This window comes from Sander lucioperca, chromosome 18 (assembly GCF_008315115.2).
Source record: "Sander lucioperca isolate FBNREF2018 chromosome 18, SLUC_FBN_1.2, whole genome shotgun sequence".
Taxonomy (NCBI): Eukaryota; Metazoa; Chordata; class Actinopteri; order Perciformes; family Percidae; genus Sander; species Sander lucioperca.
The window spans coordinates 29,218,910-29,239,503 of record NC_050190.1 but is presented as its reverse complement, the minus strand read 5'-3'; the positions used below and the strand labels follow the sequence as shown (position 1 = coordinate 29,239,503).

Genomic DNA, 20,594 nt, shown 5'->3' with positions numbered 1-20,594 from the left:
TTCCACACAGGTTAAATCACACTGAGAAAATGTGCCAAACGTCAGCGTGAGTTCACGTGGAAGTAAATGCGTTTTTTTATATAATCCCATTCACTGAATGGTGAATGCTAGGTCACTATAACTCATGTCACAGGGAGAAGTGATTGTAACTGATTGTAAATACAAATTGTGTAACCGTCAGAGGGGGGAGTAAGTCACACATGTGCAAGTCACAAGCAAATCTCAAGTCTTAACCTTTAAGTCGCAAGCAAGCAAGTCTCAAGTCACTGTGGTGAGAATCAAGCAAGTCAAGTCGAGTACCTGCTATAAGTCCAGTAAGTCACAAGTCAAGTCATACAAAGGTAGGTGAATGTGTCTTTTAGCTAACGTTAACTGCCGTTAACGTTAGCTAAAAGACACATTCACCTACCTTTGCTTGTGTTGCTTTCTTGTGTCAGTAATTTTGGAGTTGTAATCCTTGCACGCCACTGTTCTTTTTTTACAACGAGCATCGACTACAAACTCCTTAAATCCGAATTTCACTATTTTGGGCATAATCCCTTCCATGACGGCTGCCTCCTACGTTTGTCTCTGCTGGTCTGCCACGCTCTGGAAGGTTGCAACTTGCCAGGGTGGCGCGTATAGCATAAAGATGTTCCGAAAACAAAACGTAGCCTAACTTCTCAATGCCTTTACAAAAAGAATACAGACTTTGGCTATTACATTAATGGAAAGTCAAGTCCTTTCAAGTCATCTGTCAAGTCTCAAGTCTTGAATACCAAGTCAAAGTCAAGTCGAGTCATTTATTAATGTAAGTCAAGCAAGTCTTGAGTCATTAAATTGGCGACTCGAATCAAACTCAAGTCAAGTCGTGCAACTTGAGTCCCCCACCTCTGGTAACCGTTAAGGATACTGTGGTGTCTTAAATAGTAATGCTGTGATGCTGTATGAAGAGGAATCCGCCGACACTCTTCTTGATTATAAAAAGGTTTATTACAAACAAAGATTCAGCATCAATTTTACAAACTCCTGCAGAGAGCTTGGAGAACGACCAAACCCAAACCTCAAAATTTGTCGCTCTGACTTTTCTTTGTGTGAGCAACGTATATATCCTATGCATTGTATCAACATAGGACGTAATTTTGTAAGTATATCATTGGACGGATAACTAACCAATCAATGCCTGTTATCTGGCACAACTCCAAAAAAGGTCTCTTCTGTCTTGGGGGGACCCCTACTCATGTTAACAATTTCCAGATGTTCTCAGTAAATGTAGAGTAAAGTTCATAGGACTCCCTTATAACAAACCTTTAAGCAAAGTTTATAGAAAGTTATAGAATGGTCATATACTACAATACAGTTGGAAATGAATAATGAACTTTTAGGACAGTCCCTGACTTACTTCAGTACACAGAAAAACAACTTTACAGTAACGAGAGTAAATGTAATTTGTTACTTCCACCCCTGACTAAAACACTCAACTCTAAACTGAGCAGAGGAAGGCAGCCAACTGGTGACATTCAGAAAGTTTTCTCATAAACCAGCGGGGTGGCACCGCCTGCAGTGTACTTTCATCTATTTGCTCATGATATTCCTTTGTTTGGCAGGGCCTGCCATCCCTGTTGGAGTGGACGTTCAGGTGGAGAGCTTGGACAGCATCTCTGAGGTTGATATGGTAAGAAAACCTGTATTTATCCATAGCTGTTTATCATGTGACAGAATATTAAAGATGATGCATGTCACAGTATGAGAGAAACATATGTGAAATACATATGCAGTAGAGTACATAATCAAATCCTTATTTGAATCATTTACAACAATTTTGAAAGATATTTGCTGAGGATTTTGTTTTTGTTCGTTTTCTTACCTGTACTGAAATGTTATTTATCTTTCATTTTTTTTTTTTTTTAAATGTTCAATAAACTAATTAAACTGAACTAAATATACAGTTTCATACCCACATCACTGTAAAACTCTTCACTGTAAATTTACAGTAATATACTGGCAGCAGGTTGGCCAGGAAACTACTGTTCATTTACAGTTTGCATACTGTTTTTAAATTTTAAGCTATTTTACTGTAAATAGACAGTTTCTTACTGTGTTATTTTAATTTACAGTAATATACTGGCAGCAGTGTAATTCCCGCCTTTTCTTTTATTTTCCCAAGATGCATTGGTATTAACAGTAAATACCTGTAATCTGTAACATTTGCAGATAGCGCTGTAATGTTATTATTTTCTCCCAGAATGCATTGCCATTTACAGTATGATCCAGTATAACATTAAAACAGTAAGATACTGTAAAATTACATCAAAGCTTCACAGTGTACATATGAACACACATGTACATGTTATTCGGGTTAAAATGAAATGGCTAAAAAAGCTTTTAATGTAAGTATATACAATGTAAAATAAACTAATATAAAATTGCTAACAGAAGCATTTTTTACGCTTCAAATTAAAAATTTTATAATTTTCACATGCGTAACTACGGTGGATTGTGTGTTGGGCTCTGACTGCTGCATAAACACAGGTGACCTACACTCAATACTGTGCCTGAATACATTCTGGGTAGACCCAGACAGAGCACTGAAGCTGCTGCTGATGTGATAATTTGCTATTTTTGCTACACAGCTAGACATTATGGTAAACGTAGCCATGGGTATAGCCAGCAGGTTCTTGCCTGAGGATCTGTGTTGCAGGTTGATATGTATCTGGGGCGATGATGTGCTTTATAAGTAATGAGTACAATCTAAAAAATCAATTCTGCTGTATAATAAATTGCCATCTGGTGGAAAGACAGAAAAGTTTAGTTCAATTAAATTAGATCCCCATTAGCAGTGCCCTTAAAGGAGAACTCCGATCATTATATACCACCATTATAGAATGGGCAGTACATTAAAAAAATGATTTACCCTCTCTCCTTCCCCAATATCACAGTAAGGACACATTCTTTGATCTTCCTCAGTTCCTATTCAATAAGTAATGGTAGCGTCCCAGGGCGGAGCTGTGCACAGAAAGAGCGCAAGCTCTTAGGTAGCCAAGATCATACACAACATATTTTTTACTGAAATTTTGGTTCATCTTTTGGAATGACTGAAAAAGCAAATCAGTGTAAAACAACTTGTTGAATGATCCTATACAGTATTCATGCACAGTCAGCCCTATACTGTTTCTTCCAATGCAATGAGGAGTATAAAATTATCAGCAGATATGGTTGTGAAGACAGTGTATTCCTTTTTTTTTTTTTTTTTTAAAGTGACTTCACCCCATGCCACTTACAACAGGGTTGTTGTTGTTTTCTTTAATGGAAATGGTTCTCTGTCTCTCTGAGCCTGAGAGCCCCATTTTTGTCGGTTGGGAAGTTGTCAGTTGGACAGAATAACTGTAACACGAGAAGGGAAACAGAAAAGTAAGGCAATCTAATTAAATGTTGACAACTGAAGACCAGAAGCAGTTAAAGAGCAGCCAGTCTTTCCCCAACTGATGCTGCTTTTTGATGGCCACAGCAGCCAGATTTCCCTGGTTGGTCAGCTCCTGTCAGTCATGTTTCTCAGAGGGCGTGGGTTTCGATTCAACATTGGTAGGAACACATATAAAGTGAAGGGTCCTCCCCTAGGAAATATTAAGCATTAAACTCTTCATTGGTGAGTCTTTATGCACCCATTTCGACACATGTATTTTTGCACCACTTCATTTCATTGGGTCTTTAAAGGTCCCATGGCATGAAAATGTCACTTTATGAGGTTTTTTAACATTAATATGAGTTCCCCCAGCCTGCCTATGGTCCCCCAGTGGCTAGAAATGGTGATAGGTGTAAACCGAGCCCTGGGTATCCTGCTCTGCCTTTGAGAAAATGAAAGCTCAGATGGGCCGATCTGGAATCTTCCCTTTATGACGTCATAAGGGGAAAGGTTACCTCCCCTTTCTCTGCTTTGCCCGCCCAGAGAATTTGGCCCACCCATGAGAAAGAGAGAGAGACATCATGGCTTTAAAACAAGCGAAGCATGGTAGTTGGTCAAAGCCACACCCCCCACCCTCCACCTTGTCCCCCCCCCTCTCCTCCTCAATAGCATTTAAAGCTACAGACACAACAATGGCACATCCTAAGGAAAGCTCATTGTGGGACTGGCTCTAGTGGCTGTAATTCTGTACCAAGGCTGAATTTTGGGAAAGAGACTTCAGATACAGTATTAGGGGACCACTAAGGCCTATATAAAAGAGACTTCAGATACAGTATTAGGGGACCACTAAGGTCTATATAAAAGAGACTTCAGATACAGTATTAGGGGACCACTAAGGTCTATATAAAAGAGACTTCAGATACAGTATTAGGGGACCACTAAGGTCTATATAAAAGAGACTTCAGATACAGTATTAGGGGACCACTAAGGCCTATATAAAAGAGACTTCAGATACAGTATTAGGGGACCACTAAGGTCTATATAAAAGAGACTTCAGATACAGTATTAGGGGACCACTAAGGTCTATATAAAAGAGACTTCAGATACAGTATTAGGGGACCACTAAGGCCTATATAAAAGAGACTTCAGATACAGTATTAGGGGACCACCAAGGTCTATATAAAAGAGACTTCAGATACAGTATTAGGGGACCACCAAGGCCTATATAAAAGAGACTTCAGATACAGTATTAGGGGACCACTAAGGTCTATATAAAAGAGACTTCAGATACAGTATTAGGGGACCACTAAGGTCTATATAAAAGAGACTTCAGATACAGTATTAGGGGACCACTAAGGTCTATATAAAAGAGACTTCAGATACAGTATTAGGGGACCACTAAGGTCTATATAAAAGAGACTTCAGATACAGTATTAGGGGACCACTAAGGCCTATATAAAAGCATCCAAAAAGCAGCATGTAATAGGACCTTTCAGTCATTGGTTTTGATAAAAGGATAGCACATTCATAGACCAAAAACATAAATGGGGCCAAACCAGTTTAATGATAGCTTGACGGAATTCTGCCAAGAGTATGGAGGAACGAAGTGGTGCCTTAAATCCAAGAGTGGGTTTGTGGGATGGCTAAAGTAGCAGCGTTTGAAAAGATGTAAGATGCATATAAACGTTTGCAAGATTGAGTGTTTACACTAAAAAATGGGGAAAGTACCTGAGCTTTCTGGAGGGCTCCTAGGAGGCCGTGCACTGTGGAGAGACATATGTTATGTGCTCATGGTGTTATCATATATACATAAAATATTTATTTGGTTTACAGTTTGTTGTCTATTTTGTTATTTTATTGTATTGGATGTTGTGGCTGTTGTTTCATCTTGTCTTAAATTTTGTATAGGGAGGTGGTGATGGGGACTGTGTGTGTGTGCGTGTGTGGGGGGGGGTTACATGTCGTGTCGTGAGATGTATGTTTTGTTTTTGGAAAAAAAAAAAAAAGTTAAAAAAAAAGTTAGGGGTGTAGGCCGATGAACATCATTCTTCTTTCCTTTAATTCCACCAGCACTTCACCATGACTATAAAGATTTCATTGGGTCTTTAACTTAAAGTCATTGGATTTCACAAAAGGATACCACGCTCCCAGACTAAAAACGTAATGTTTTAGGGGTATAGATTGATAAACATTACTTTCTCTCCTTTAATTCCACCAGGACTTCACCATGACTCTGTACCTGCGACACTACTGGAAGGATGAGCGCCTGTCCTTCACCAGCAGCACCAACAAGAGCATGACGTTTGATGGCCGTCTGGTGAAGAAGATCTGGGTCCCTGATGTCTTCTTTGTTCACTCTAAGAGGTCCTTCATCCACGACACCACCACTGATAACATCATGCTGCGTGTCTTTCCTGACGGACACGTCCTGTACAGCTTGAGGTCTGTAGCGTTTCAGCATCTGACTTATTCACATGTTTCACCCATGTCAGCCTTTTGTCATGAACCATACGTTCCAAAAGCTATGAAAAGTTAAGCACTGTAATTTGGAAGAATTCCACTTTTTGTTGTTGTTGCACTATGCACCACATTGATTGCTGCTGTATTAGAACGCAGCTGGCCACAATTGGGAGGAGGTCGGGATGGATTGATGAATGTTAAAACACAGGACTTTCAAGCCAGGGAGTGGAGTTCGCTTCCCAGGGAAATGCGTCTTCCTTGGGAGTATTTTAATCCAAACCACTATCATTTTCCTTAACTTAATTAATCGTTTCAGTGCCTAAACGTAACTTTCGTCACCGCATAATGCTCACTATTAGTCGCCTAAACTTAACCGTAATGTCTGCCAAAGCGACCGGCAGCTCACAGTGCTCTGTACCCGGCTCAAAGTCACCTATTCTCGGGTAACTGAACCCCAACTACCGCTGATATGATGGAGCAGCATGCGGATGACCATGCGGAGCGAAGCACCTTGCCGAGCGGAACACCATGTGGAGCGGAGCACCATGCAGAGCACCATGCAGAGCACCATGCGGAGCACCATGTGGAGCGGAGCACCATGCAGAGCACGATGCAGAGCACCATGCGGAGCACCATGCGGAGCAGAGCACCGCCTGACATTCTCCTACCCCTCCGCTATCTCCACTATCTATTTTGCAAGGGCACCATTCGCTGCATCCTAGGACGACTGTGATTGGTTTAAAGAAATAAAAACAAGCCAAGCGTTTTTTCCCCTATAGCAGAATGTTAACTGGTGCAGCCAAACCATACTCCAGCGCTGGCTGTGGAGATAGGTCTAGCAAAGCGAGATCAGACCACAAGTGATGTGATGGGAATTTCATATCATATTAGTCAGGGAAACAAGGCATGATTTTGTTTGTTGTGAAAGTTCAAGTCTTCATTTTGAGGCCTTATTATCTCCTTGTGTTGAGTAATGACGTGGCTTAGCCTGAGAGTTTCCATATGTTACTATTGAAGAAGTGCAAGTTCAGATGCTTTCTCAAGAATAACATTCTGAAAACAAACACTCAATGCAAAATACTGAAATGAAACTGAAATTTCATGCTGGCTGGCACAGATCAGGGACCTTGTGTCTGTAAAGTGGATATGTTATTGGGAGTGAGCAAACTGTTTCCCACCTACACAAGCACCAGGTAAGTTAGTGGCTCACCATGAACATGAGTGATTGTTTCTATCACTGGAGGAGAATGTCAATTTGGTCCAGTGCCATTCTGGTCTCCAAAGGTGTGTTTGTTGCATGTCTAAATATGACGCTAAAGGAGACTTTTTGCGTAGATAACAAACGCCAAAGGCACCTGACCAAGCGTCGCTTTTTGACAGAATGGGAGTGAGAATGTGTTGGTCCATTGGGAGGGATGGCCTCCTCGTGTGCCGCGAGCAGATCCAGCGTCTCTCATAGTGTATTAGAGCTGGACCTGAATATTTTTTTTTTTTTTTTTTTTTGCACAACCTGGCATCCCCCTCCAAACGGTTCTCATTCGCGCTTGAATATGTTCAAAATATAATACTCTCTTTTACATTTTTAAAAATGTAATCACAAAATATCCAACAGTAATCAGACGTTAGCGTCATGGACTCATGGCAGTGCGCTACCCCCCTGGCCCGTTATGAACGCTAATCAGCACATCTGCGTTCATCAACCACCAGAACCGGACCGTGCGTGTGTGTGCGCGCGTGTGTGTGGGTGTGCAGAGAGAGAGAGAGAGAGAGAGAGAGAGAGAGAGAGAGAGAGAGAGAGAGAGACGGTGTTGTCTTGTGCGTTCTGCATGTGGTGTCTGCTGATGTGCAGGTTACCTTCCCCCCAAACACGGACACACATATATACAGATACGTCTCGCTCTATAAGATAAATAGCCTGCCTATAAGTGGCACCACGCTCTGTCTGCACTTGTTGTGTGGTTGTGCTTTTCATGTGTGGGATTCTGATACGTCCTTAAATTCGTGAATTGTTGTTTGGTTATTCAAAGTCAAAGACAGTCCAAAGTAGTGACATTTTTGTGGGTCTGAGGTGTATGCCACATTGTAGCTGCCAAAGCTCCGCTGCTCTCTGTCTCTGGTCCTCAGGGTGAGAGGGGGAGTGGCCAGCGGCTAGAGCGGCAAAAGCCAATGTGTGCTTCTTTTAGCGATATATATTTAACGATATCTTTTGCATTTATAATCCAAACAACGTCAAACCTGGCACTGCACTTACTCGTGCCCGTAGCAAGACACAGGTCAAGTTTGAAATCCATCGGACTAACGGTTCGAGAGATATTCGCATAAAACCCAGACAGACAGAAAGACGTTCCTGCAATTTATAGAGAGATAATAATATGTCCTCTCTCCGAAGCTTCGAATATTCGATGCTCATTACTACCGAAGCTTCGAAGCTCAAAAAATGGTATTCGGACCAGCCCTATAGTGTATATTACAAAATACAGCCTTAAAACGAAGATGCTCCTATATAACTGCAATGTAAAGTCTGTTCTACTGTACGGTTCAGAGAGCTGGCGAGTTGTCAGAATAGACATGAGGAGAATGGAAGTGTTCCATAATGGATGCCTCCGATGAATATGCCAGATCTTTTGGCCTAATAAGATCTCCAACAATGAACTGTATAAGAAAACGGGAAGCCGGAGCATCACCAAGGAGATTACGCACAGACGCCTGAGATGGCTAGGAGATGTGTTGAGGATGGAGCAGGACTGCATCACAAAATTTGCTAAAAGATGGACACCAGCTGGCAAAAGAAAACCTGGGATGCCCAAAACCACCTGGCTCAGAGCTGTGACACAAGAGCTGGAACAGATGAACCTGTCATGGGGAGAGGTCCAACATGCTGCCAGGGACCAAATGCAATGGAGAGTGCTCATTGAAACCTTATGTCCCATAGTGGATGAAGAGGAGTAAGTAAGTAAGTAATATTACAAAAGTCGTGTTGTAGGCAAACACGAAAAGTCTTTCAGCGTCATTTTCCTCAATAGTGTTTTCTGTGTAGAAAGACGTGTGGTTTGCAGCCTGTTAGCCATTACTGAAGACCTGCACAAACACTTGCCCTCGTGCCACGTATAAGCCTCTCAACCATCTACTCAAAAGACATCTTGTAACATAAGTCATATTTCAGTCAGACAGATCACTTTAACCAGCAGCTCCACACAGGACATACGTACATACGTACAACTTACAATCAACCAGTACGTCAAACTGGGACCATAAATTCATCATGTGATGGAGTATTGGAAAACAAAAAGTTAGATGTACAGTAAATAGTTTACTGTCTGCAGATGAACGTCTTTCTCACATTCTGTTTGTATCCAGACAGCAGATTGGAGAACAGAACAAGAAGATGTGGGGAAACATAGCTGCCAGAAAGCCAGAAGAATAGGAGGATTTATTTAAACATAGTGTGAATTGAAAACTTCAGCATCATATTTTTTGGAGCCAGTATCTGATCTCTTATCCTAAATAGTATCATTACTTCCTTTACTCTATGCGATCATTCCTGTACAAACAGCCAATGAGCTATTATTCATGGAAAGTAGTAGTTTGATTGTATGGACCCAATCACAATGTCTGTTAACAATAACTTCCGGGTAGAAAACCCCTGCGTTCCATATATACAATTAAACAGCGCTTAGCAAACAGGAATGAGGACCAACTGGATACACTCTCATTTCATTCATCTAAAATGCATGTTTGATGCTGTCATATGTCAACACTTTGACTAACATGTTGGGTTACACTTAAACATTATAAACAAGTCATAAACGTTTATGACATAACGCTTCTTTTAGTAAGTGTCATTCGGTTTTTATCATGACAAGTTATAGTTAGGGTTAGGGTTGGGTTAGGGTTAGGGTTCATGTGTCATGACTGTGTCCTGACTGTGTCATGTGTTCATGACAGTGTCATGTCACTCTTATGTAAATACCTTCAAGTAAAGTGTTACCACATGTTGTACAACAGGTCGCAGACCTACTTTACCTGTTAGGCCACAGACTGAAAAAAATAACATCCAAAACTACTGACTAACAGTCAGTCCGACCAGCGGTGAGATGTCGTTGTTTGTAACGTTAGATTTGGTTTATCAAAGACACTAGCAAAGCGTCGCCGTACAGAAAATAAGCACAGCAGAAACCACAGATAGTTCGGACCTTCGTGTTTAACTATATATCTGAAATGACGGTGATTCTGTCTTTGAACCATTTCTTATTGCATTGATCAACCAACCCGTTCTCACTCCAAACTCGTAAAATACGGACGTTTGGACAGTGGCTTTCAGCGTCTGATGCAACGAAAAAAGCGCCCTTCAGTGTGTTTGTAGAACGTACCGGGGAGAGCAGCAGCTACACGGGGTTTAGCGAGTAGTATGTAAGGGGGAAATTCCGCATAGGGAGGTTGGTCAGGGTGGTGGATGGGTCAAACACAGGACTTTCACCCAGGAGACCGGGGTTCGTGCCCCGCGTGTGTCTTTAACCGTCCCGTTCTTCCCGCGAGTCACGGAAACGTAAGCCAACCCACGAGCTTTTCTTTAACATAACTGCGTCAAAAGGGACGCCAACAGTCCCGACCAAGCACGTTTAGATAAAGCGCGTTTAGATATGACGCTAAAGGAGACTTTTAGTGTCAATAACCTGACCAAGCGTCCGTATTTTACGAGATGGGAGTGAGAATATGTTGGATCAACACATGTGCAACTTTGTGGTAATCTGGGAGAGACAGGAGAAAGACCCTACTAACCAGTGACAGAAAAAAGCATAATAGATCTACAACAGACTGTTTTATTTTTTAAAAAGAGGATGTAATGTATGCTGTGTGTGAACTAGCTAACATAATGTTTGTTGCAACAAGTTTTGTCAGGTCGAACCAAAACTGCGATGGACGTTTGGCTAAAATGGAAGCGTGACATTGACAACCTGTCTGAACTAATACCCCATTGTAATAAAGCAGAATTAAGCTTAAAAGGCATTAATTACATGCTTCATCCACGGTGCTTGCATTCAGCTCTGTGTTCGTGTGTTTAGGAGAACCACAGCATGTGACTATATCTATTATTTCAATTTTTACTTTGTACTATTTCTGCCCAATCCTATTTATCTTGTAATTTCATGCAACATTCAAAACTAGAGAAAAAAGAAATTGCGGTGTGAATGCTGTATGCTGAAAGGCTGGTGCTACACTGGGTTGCCAGCTTGAATTGTGTAAGAAGAAGGTGAAGTAGTGAGAATTGTAGGGAATGGGTTCAGTTAGTATGAATGTCATTGATTGGTAATCATGGTATTCATGTAGTACAGTGGAGGTCTTTTCCAGTGACTGTGTGATTGAATTCAGATAATTCAGTGACATTACTGAATGCATGCACTCCCATGACTGTTCTCACCTTGTGTGTCTGTTCTTGTTTTTGTCGTTGAACAGAGTGACGGTGACAGCAGCCTGTAACATGGACTTCAGCCGCTTTCCTCTGGATTCTCAGACCTGCTCACTGGAGCTGGAGAGCTGTGAGTAAATGTTTCATCTACGGTTCCAAAAAGCATCAAGTGCTCGTATTCCTGGACAGTCCAGAACCAAATTAGAAGATGTGTTACATTATCAGAGTTCATGTGGTTTTACTTCAATTCGGGGGGAGAAAACATCAAACATTTCATGAGTTAAAGGGAATACGAGTCAACTTAAGTATTAGTTAATTTCTTATGATTTATTACCCTTAGAAACCGAGACTCTATAATTCTTGAACTTGATATACATAGGAATGACTGTTTGGATGTTTACAGGAATTGACTTAAACTGTTATTTAATTATTAAATAGTTTTCTATTTCTGAATTCCGTAAATTAAAAAAAAACACACACAAATTGAGAAAGGGCACTAGCACCCTTACACCCCAACACCGACGCGCACACACACATGTCATGTCATGTCATGTCATGTAGCTGACGCTTTTATCCAAAACGACTTACAATTGCTACATACATCAGAGGTCGCACGCCTCTAGAGCAACTAGGGGTTAAGTGTCTTGCTCAGGGACACGTTGGTTGATGTATCGCAGTGGGAATTGAACCCAGGTCTCGCACACCAAAGGCATGTGTCATACACAAACACACACACACACACACACACACACACACACGCACCTTGTCCTCTCGGCCATAAAGCCAGAGAATCTACACTGCACACACATGCAAGCAAGCGCACTGAATTATGAGTTTCAGAATTCATCTGGCTAAAATGCTTACACAAAATAGCACACTGAGCAAAAGCCAGGTAGAACAGACGGCATCAGAGAAAAGAATAGTACCACAAATGCTGAAACAAACACAAAAGAAATACTGCAAATACCAGAGGGAAGGTTATCCCAATGACGACAAGTACAATTAAATGCAGGATCTGTGTCTTAAAAGCTTGAAAAACTCTGTACATTTTTAATATTATATCAACTGTTAATTTAATTAAAATGTAAATACATTTCAGGCACAGCCTACCTCTCAGTTATCTCCATTCCACTTCCGCTTCTTTGTTTCTTCTTCAACTTCTCTGTCTATTTTGCCCAAACATTTCTCTTTTACCAATAGTTGTTCCATCAATTCCTCATATGGTCAGGATCACTTGTTTCTAACTTGATTCACTAAGTTCTTTATCAACCTTACTTAGTTCCTTTGTTACAGACAAGCGGATTCAAGATCTCTTTTTTCTCTGACGGTCACTTTCAGCCATTGTGCATCTTTTCCATCTTCATGTTTGTCATGCAAACTAATAGACTTTTTTCCTTTTCTTTTATTTCCCGGGTTTCGACATCTTAGTTTCAATGAAGACAGAAATAGGAGTGCTCCTTATTGTTCTTTTGAGTAATGTCTAATGAGTAAGGCTGGGTATCTTTCAAAAAATGTTTATACCGGTACCGGTACCAATATCGTGACTTCGATACCGTTTCCTAAAGGATTTTTATTTCGATACCAACCTTATAAAGCAAAAAGAAATGACAACATTACACATAACGGCACAAATCTTTTTACTTATTTTTCAGCTCCTCCTACGTGAGCCCCGTCTCTGTGCGTAACGTCAAGTTTTTCCTGTTTGTCTCTACGACGTGTAACGTTAGACAGCCAATCATCATCATCATCATCATCATCAACTTTTTATTCCAGACTCAAAGTCCATTCAGAAAACACAGACATGACATACAACATACATTAAAAAGAGAAATTATTAGATCTTGGTAGAAGCATGCTGCATGCTTATTGGCTCACTTCCTCCAACCCACCCTACCATCCGCGCACCTCTCCCACCCCCGCCCCCATTTACCCGCCCACCCCGCACATTGCTGGTCCTCATTCAAGACAGGTCCCACATACACATACACACACAAACACACACATACACACACACACACACACACACACACACACACACACATATATATATATATATATATAAAAAATATATATATATATAATAATAATAATAATAATATTCTTTTCTCGTTTCTACGAGCCTTGTGTGTGTGCGCCCAGCTGGACTTAAAACTAAGATTTATAAAACAGAACGCTGTATGTGCAGCTTTATAAATTTGACAAAACAAATGCATATACATATTTCTGTCTTTGTCTCAATAAAAGACACTACACCATATTGACAGGAAAGAGGCAGAGAAGAAATCAGCAAAATCAGATGGAGCAGTGCTGGCCGGGCAAAAAGCATATCATTTTTTGACGGGCATGAGGCCAAACTGAGGAGGCATGCCTGCCCCGTAAAATCACTGCCCTTGGTGGTCTCAGTTGAACCTGAAATTGAGATTAAATTGGTCAGTGTCACCTGTTATTACTCAAAGAATTACCACACTGTAGCTTGCTGCAGCTTCCTTCTACTGCTAGTTTCATGGTGCAGATTGTTTACTTCTGCCTCAGGCTGCTGCTTGGTTGTTGGCCATCAAAAGCCCTTTCTTCTTTTCTCGCTGGAAAGATGCACCCAGTCATCCGCTCCTCATCAACCTACAGTATGTTCATGAATAAATAGCAACTGTGGAAGACATGTGAGCAGAATCAAATGATACCTTTATTTCAAACTCTGGGCCCATTGAGGGAGACCCTTATTTTCAATTGGGCCGAGTGCACAGCACGCATTTCAGCAAATAGACAACAACACTTAAATTACAAGAGATAAAAAGTTTAAACAATCAGGGAAGGCAGACACAAGAATATACATAGAAGTCATTTATCAAAGCTTTACATTGACTGATAGATGGGGGAGGGGCCAATTATAAGGAGCTTTGTGCCACATTCCAGGAATGTGGAGCAGCAGATGAAAAAGCGTTTATCTGTGTTTTAAGCCCCCAACGTCTCCTTCCAGGCAGCGCTGCCTGGAAGGCACTAGGATTAGGCAATGGTTATGGTTATGGTTAGGTGCCTTGAAGTCAACGGTCGCATCACTGCCTGGAAGGAGACGTTGGGGGCTTAAAACACCATCGAGCTGATAAAGCAGTCTTGCCAAGCCCAGTCCGACTACGAGGGGCCTCAAGTAAAAGCCATCCATTGGACCGAGTAGAAAATGGATTTACATATGGAGTTAACAATATGGAAATGTAATAAGGGTAATTTATCAAGAAGTGCTTTACAGACACCATTTTGTCTCATCTCAAGAGATTGCCAACCAGTCATATCATACAAAAGACAGTGGTGAGTGTTATAACTTTCATCTGTAATAAATCTAAGTACAGATTGATAGACCAAATCTAGGGGTTTTAACGTTGAAGACGCAGTGTGCCTATGAATCACATCTACATAATCAAAAACAGGCAAGAGAGTAGCTTCCATATATGTCTCATTGGTATAAGGGGGCATTTTATTTTCATTAAAATGGATGGTAACTAGTTTTACTACTACTTTGTTGTAAAAAATGACTTGAGCCTATGACCATATTTCATTCACGATGGTTTGCGGCACGGTGGCTCAATGGTTAGCACTGCTGCCTCACAGCAAGTAGGACACTGCAGAGTTCAATCCCTGGTCTGGGCAGGGCCTTTCTGTCTGGAGTTTGCATATTCCCCCCTGTGTTTGCGTGGGTTTCCTCCAGGTGCTCCGGTTTCCTCCCACCATAAAGACATGATTACTAGGTAACTAGGACTATAGCTGAAAATTTGCTGAATGGCTATGTTCATTAAAGGTGCAGTAGGTAAAAACGGACTGAACTTTACATCTTATGCTCATTTATAATTTTGGAACATGTGAGCAAATGAACTGAAAACTCAACGAAACTAAATAAAAAGATATGAAATAAATGAATTAAACACTTCACTGAAGACCAGTCAGAAATAAACAGTGGTTGGTGCATTCAGTTAAAGGTGCAGTAGGTAAGACTTATAAAACTAACTTTCTGTCATATTTGCTGAAACTGACCCTATGTTCGAGTAGAACTACGCTCAATCGTGTTTTTTGCCTCCAACGGCGCCTTCCAGGCTGCTAACCTTAACCCTAAACATAACCATTGCCGTGCTGCCTGGGAGGAGACGTTGGGGGCAAAAAACACCAAAGACCTAGAACTACATGAAGCAGGTAATTTAAAAAATAATCCGGCTCCTCTGGCACCACCTACAGCCTGTAGTGTGATTTGCAAAAATCCACCGCTCCCTGTTCAGATGCACCAATCAGGGCCAGGGGGGGTGTATAATTGCGTGTCAATCACTGCTCATGCACACGCATTCATTCTCCCTTGTGGGGGGAGGGGCTTTGGAGACCGTTTTGGGCTTTAGCGGAAACCGACTGAGAAGTTGTCGATGTTCACATTTTTTGGCTGAGTCCTGGATCTTCGCAATCCTAGCTACAGCACCTTTTAATGTGCATTGTCCTGATAAATACATAAATACATTATGTGCGATGGTTTTCAGATGCCTACACAGATGAAGACCTGATGCTGTACTGGAAAAACGGTGATGAGTCTCTCAGTACTGATGATCGCATCTCCTTATCACAGTTCCTCATCCAGAAGTTCCACACCACCTCTCGCTTGGCCTTCTACAGCAGCACAGGTACACACACACACACACACACACACACACACACACACACACACACACACACACACACACACAGTGCGTGGCACTATCTTTGTGGGGACCTGTCATTGACATAATGCATTTCCTAGCCCTTTACCCTAACCTTAACCATCACAACTAAATGCCTAACCTTAACCCTTACCCTCACCCTAACCATAACCTAATTCTAACCCTAATCCTAAAACCAAGTCTTAACCCTCAAACAGCCCTTTAAGGTTGTGGGGTCCAGCATTTTGGTTCCACAAAGCTGTCCAGACCCCACAAGTATACTGTATTCCCGGTTTTTGGACCCCACGAATATAGTTAAACAAGAACACACACACACACACACACACACACACACACACACACACACACAGGCGTAGATTTCAGCGGGTATGCAGGAGATATGTCCCCTCAATGCTTCCAAAAAGTAGATTTGTCCCACTTAAAAAAATAGGAAGTTAAGGCAAGGCAGCTTTATTTGTACAGCACATTACAGCAACAGGGCAATTCAAAGTGCTTTACATAAAACATTAAAGAGCATTTAAAAACAATTAAAAATATAAAAACAGATAAAATACGAGACTAAAAGTTATCGTGCAGTATAAGAAATGAACAATTATGAAAGACAACCCACTCCCCAAAAGAAGTAAAAATAACCGTTCAGGTGGCTAAAAACATGTATATATCCTTCTTACCTGTAGGGCAAGGCAAGGCAGCTTTATTTCTACAGCACATAGCAACAGGGCAATTCAAAGTGCTTTACATAAAACATTAAAGAGCAGTTAAAAACAATTATTTATCTTCTTTCCCACCCACACAAATATATGTGTGGGTGTAAATATACCACACGATTTTAGACACCTATAGTGGACCATATCATCCTAACCTTGTCTGTGTTGCAGTGGGCAAAAATGCACACGTCTCCTTTCTTTCTCTTTCTCCGTGAAATTAAAGCTGCCTTTAAGTGCAGTAGGAAATGTCTCAATCTATAAACGATCTATACACGATCTAAAGGAAAACAATAATTGTGTCTACTTGTGCTACACATTGTTGCATAAAAAGTCACCAGAATGCAGCAAATTATGTGTTTGACGCTTAAAATGTTTCTGGGGGTTGACTCCCAGACTGCCCGGTTATAGTGTCCCCTCAAATGTTTAAACAACACATGCATCCTTGCACACACACACACACACACACACACACACACACACACACACACACACACACACACACACACACACACACACACACACACACACGATAACAATTATTTTGTTCATATGAATCATGTCTCCAGTCATTTCTGCCTACAAGTATAGGCCTACAGTCACTGAACACAAATATTTCGGCTACTTTGATCCCATAAACTTTCCTCTAGCATCTACCTTCAGGACAAAAGTTTATATTTTTAGCTCCACCTCTGGCAAGGCTGCGGCAACAAGGTCAAAGTTGAACTTTGAGCGCAGCCTAGACTATGTATACCTTGATATTACATTTTGCTCCAGGACCCTTTTAAGGACTCTGTGTTTTGACATCATTAGATTTATTACATGTGTCATTACATTAATCACATATTATACTGATGATAAGGATTTCACGTACTCTGTATATGTTAATAAGCACGTTTCTTAAATGTAGTAAAATGAAAGCTCATGTAAAATGTTGACGTTTTGTGTAAACAGTTTCTACTTGTTGAGGCATTGTCTGAGCATGTCTCTTGCTGTATTTGCAGGCTGGTACAACCGTCTCTACATCAACTTCACGTTGCGACGCCACATCTTCTTCTTCCTCCTGCAGACATACTTTCCTGCCACGCTTATGGTGATGCTATCATGGGTGTCGTTCTGGATCGACCGTCGGGCTGTGCCGGCCAGGGTGTCCCTGGGTAAGAAAAAAAACAAAAAACTCCCTGTCAAATCAAGACATCAGTTAGATGATTTAACTGATGTCTTTTTGAGTTATTTCAAAGAAATCATTTTAAATGAAAAAATAAAAAATTTGCATGGTGGAAGAACTTAACACGGGTTAGTTAAAGTAGCAATAACACATTGTAAAAAAAAAAGTCTCAGACAGAAAGACAAAAGTCTCAGTTTGTCATATAAAGGCAGTTACACACCGAGCCGATAATCGGCCGTCGGACAGTCTGGCGAGGTCGGTGACTCAAGTCTGTTCGGTGTGTTCCGTGCCGTCGTCCGTCTGAGGGGCTGTCGGCCTTCATTTTGGCCGACCTGACATGTTCAGTAGGAGACAGGGCAGTGGGGACTCACCCAGAAACGGCGAGTGGAATGAGCGTGACTAAGCCTCTCAAAATCTGACGAAAATCTTTTAAACTGACCTTTGTCAATCTGAAACGAAGACAGATTCAATAACTGTACAGCCTATTTCTCTCTTAAAATGTTTTCAGAAACACGTTTCGGTGAACTATTTTAGTACAATATGAGATTGTATTCTGAATGAGTAGCCATGACAATCTGGCTTTGAATTTCCGGAGAAAACAAACCCACGTGATGCGTTCGTCCAACCAGCTGCCGGTTTTCATTTCTTGGGCGACAATACAGTTTAGTGCCGCCTGCTGTTATGGAGACGTATTACGTCTCGTCTCTTCGGTGTGTTCCGAGGCATTTTTTTGACCAACTCGGAGAGACTGATCAGTCCAACTGCCTTTTCTGCCAACGGTCGGCCGTCTGGTTGGTGTGTAACTGCCTTATAGGCCGGGAGCCAGGTCCACTCCTCAGGATGTTTTTTGCTACCTTTTTTTCACTATTATACGATTATACCTTAGGCCATCACAAGTTGATAACGACCACCCCCAACTCGGCCCCGTTTGGTCTCAGGGGCCAAAAACACCCTTTTTGGGAAAAGCTTTTGGCGGAATGATGTAATTGTGAATATTAAGGTACTGCAGCTACATAAATGGTCATTTAACACTACAATTTTGCATGGTGTATCCTGACACATAGGGGAAACTAGCAGAAAAAGATTCTGGGGATTGCTGCCTTTTTGCTGTCAAATATCACCCTCAACATACCCCAAAAGACAAAAAAAATGTCTGTCCGCCTGACAAATTGTCATCAAAAGTGATCATTTTCAAGAATGTTATTATATCTACCACTGCCTCAAATGTACATGAAAAACTTCCCAAGTTTATAAGCTTCAATTTAAGTCCAAGATGACCTTTCTAGCTAGAGGATTACAGCTGGTATCACCAAAGTTCTCCACTGTACCTCAAATCAATTACACACATAAACACACTAACCAACCAACACACTAACCCAGTGGTGTAGTCTGGGGGGGGGGCATATCAAAGTGTGGGGTCTGGGTGTCCTCCCACAGGGTTATTTTGAGCACCAAAGACTAATATCCTGCATTCTGATACACTTTTATATATATTATATCAAAAGTATAATGGAATATAAAGCAGTAAGAGGGCTTTCACATCAGGGACCTGAGCCTGGATCACAAAAGTTGACCCCAAAGCAACGAGGACAAAATAAAATAGGCTCCTTATATTTGTCTTAAATGTGGTGAAGGGAGGATACTGGCGTTAGTGTAGGCGGAGCATTGGGGCCCGGTCGCTACGCACACACTACACACTACACACTACACACTACATACTACACACTACACTACGCACACACTACACACTACACCAGGGGTCTCAAACTTGCGGCCCGGGGGCCAATTGAGGCCCGCGGGCTGATATTTTGTGGCCCCCCTACTTGACATCAAAGTTTAGTGTCAGTGCAGCCCGCGCGTTGTTCTGAAACACACCTTTTTGCTGAGTCGTTGCGTGTGCCGCGCTTGCCACGCTTTTATTTTATTTGTTTAGCACTTACGGGCTACCATAGCTAGTCTTGTGACTGCGGCGTTTGTTGTCAACGGTTGTCAAGCTAGCCAACCGTGAAGTACCTGGGGAAGTATCAACGTTAGTCACTTGGTTGAAACGTGTTCCAGAGTGACGGAAAATATATGCCTTCACCCAGTTCCAGTCATGTCTCTCTCAAAACGTGCCGTGAAGAGAAAGGTTGGCGACGAGCACAGGCAATTTCAGTGAAAGTGGGAGACGGAGCACCCCTACATGTCTCATATGCACAAAGAAAGTTGCGGTGTACAAGTAATATGACATCAGACTTCATTACTCAACTAGACATGCTGAGGAGTATACAACATACCAGGGAGATGATAGAAAGAACCGTGTCTTAAAAAATGTCTATTGAGGCAACAAGATTTATTTAAGAAAGCCAACAAAGAATACTTGTTACTTATATATACTTGTTGAAGACGCGGCCCAGCCTGACCCACACTCTGCCTCGAACGGCCCCCAGGTAAATTGAGTTTGAGACCCCTGCACTACACACTACACACTATGCACACACTACACACACACTACCTACTACACACTACACACTATGTACTACACACTACACACTGCCTTCAGTGAGGAGCGGGTCAGTGAAAGATGAGAAAAGTCTCTCTGCATGTTCTGCAGTGTTAGTTTTGTTTGCTGTCACGTTACTCAACCCCGTATTTGTGAATACAAATATCTGAAGTGAAAGTTCTGTCACAAAAATATATGTTGTTGCGTATCATTGCACATTTTTAAGTGGGTAGACTACATCACTGCACTAACCAACCAACACCCTAACCCTTCATGTCACATCCTGAAGTTATTCAGCAAAGACAA

General features: G+C 41.5%; 1 protein-coding gene and 1 long non-coding RNA gene across 4 annotated transcripts in view; both read left to right on the top strand.

Moving 5' to 3' along the window:
• The window catches only part of gabrr2a (gamma-aminobutyric acid type A receptor subunit rho2a), a 94,108-nt gene that overhangs the window by 64,404 nt on the left and 9,110 nt on the right, over positions 1-20,594 (top strand). For all 3 annotated transcript variants that reach the window (XR_004895796.1, XM_035994993.1, XM_031321460.2), the window contains 5 exons: positions 1,587-1,654; positions 5,601-5,824; positions 11,297-11,379; positions 15,758-15,898; positions 17,643-17,795. Coding sequence is in view for 2 of the 3 variants with exons in the window: in XM_035994993.1 (XP_035850886.1) it covers positions 1,587-1,654; positions 5,601-5,824; positions 11,297-11,379; positions 15,758-15,898; positions 17,643-17,795 (669 nt within the window). In the remaining variant the exon portion in view is untranslated. The remainder of the gene's footprint in view (positions 1-1,586; positions 1,655-5,600; positions 5,825-11,296; positions 11,380-15,757; positions 15,899-17,642; positions 17,796-20,594) is intronic.
• On the top strand, positions 13,519-14,684 carry LOC118493789. The gene is made up of 3 exons (XR_004895799.1): positions 13,519-14,185; positions 14,317-14,318; positions 14,356-14,684. It is a non-coding gene; the product is annotated as an uncharacterized LOC118493789 (long non-coding RNA).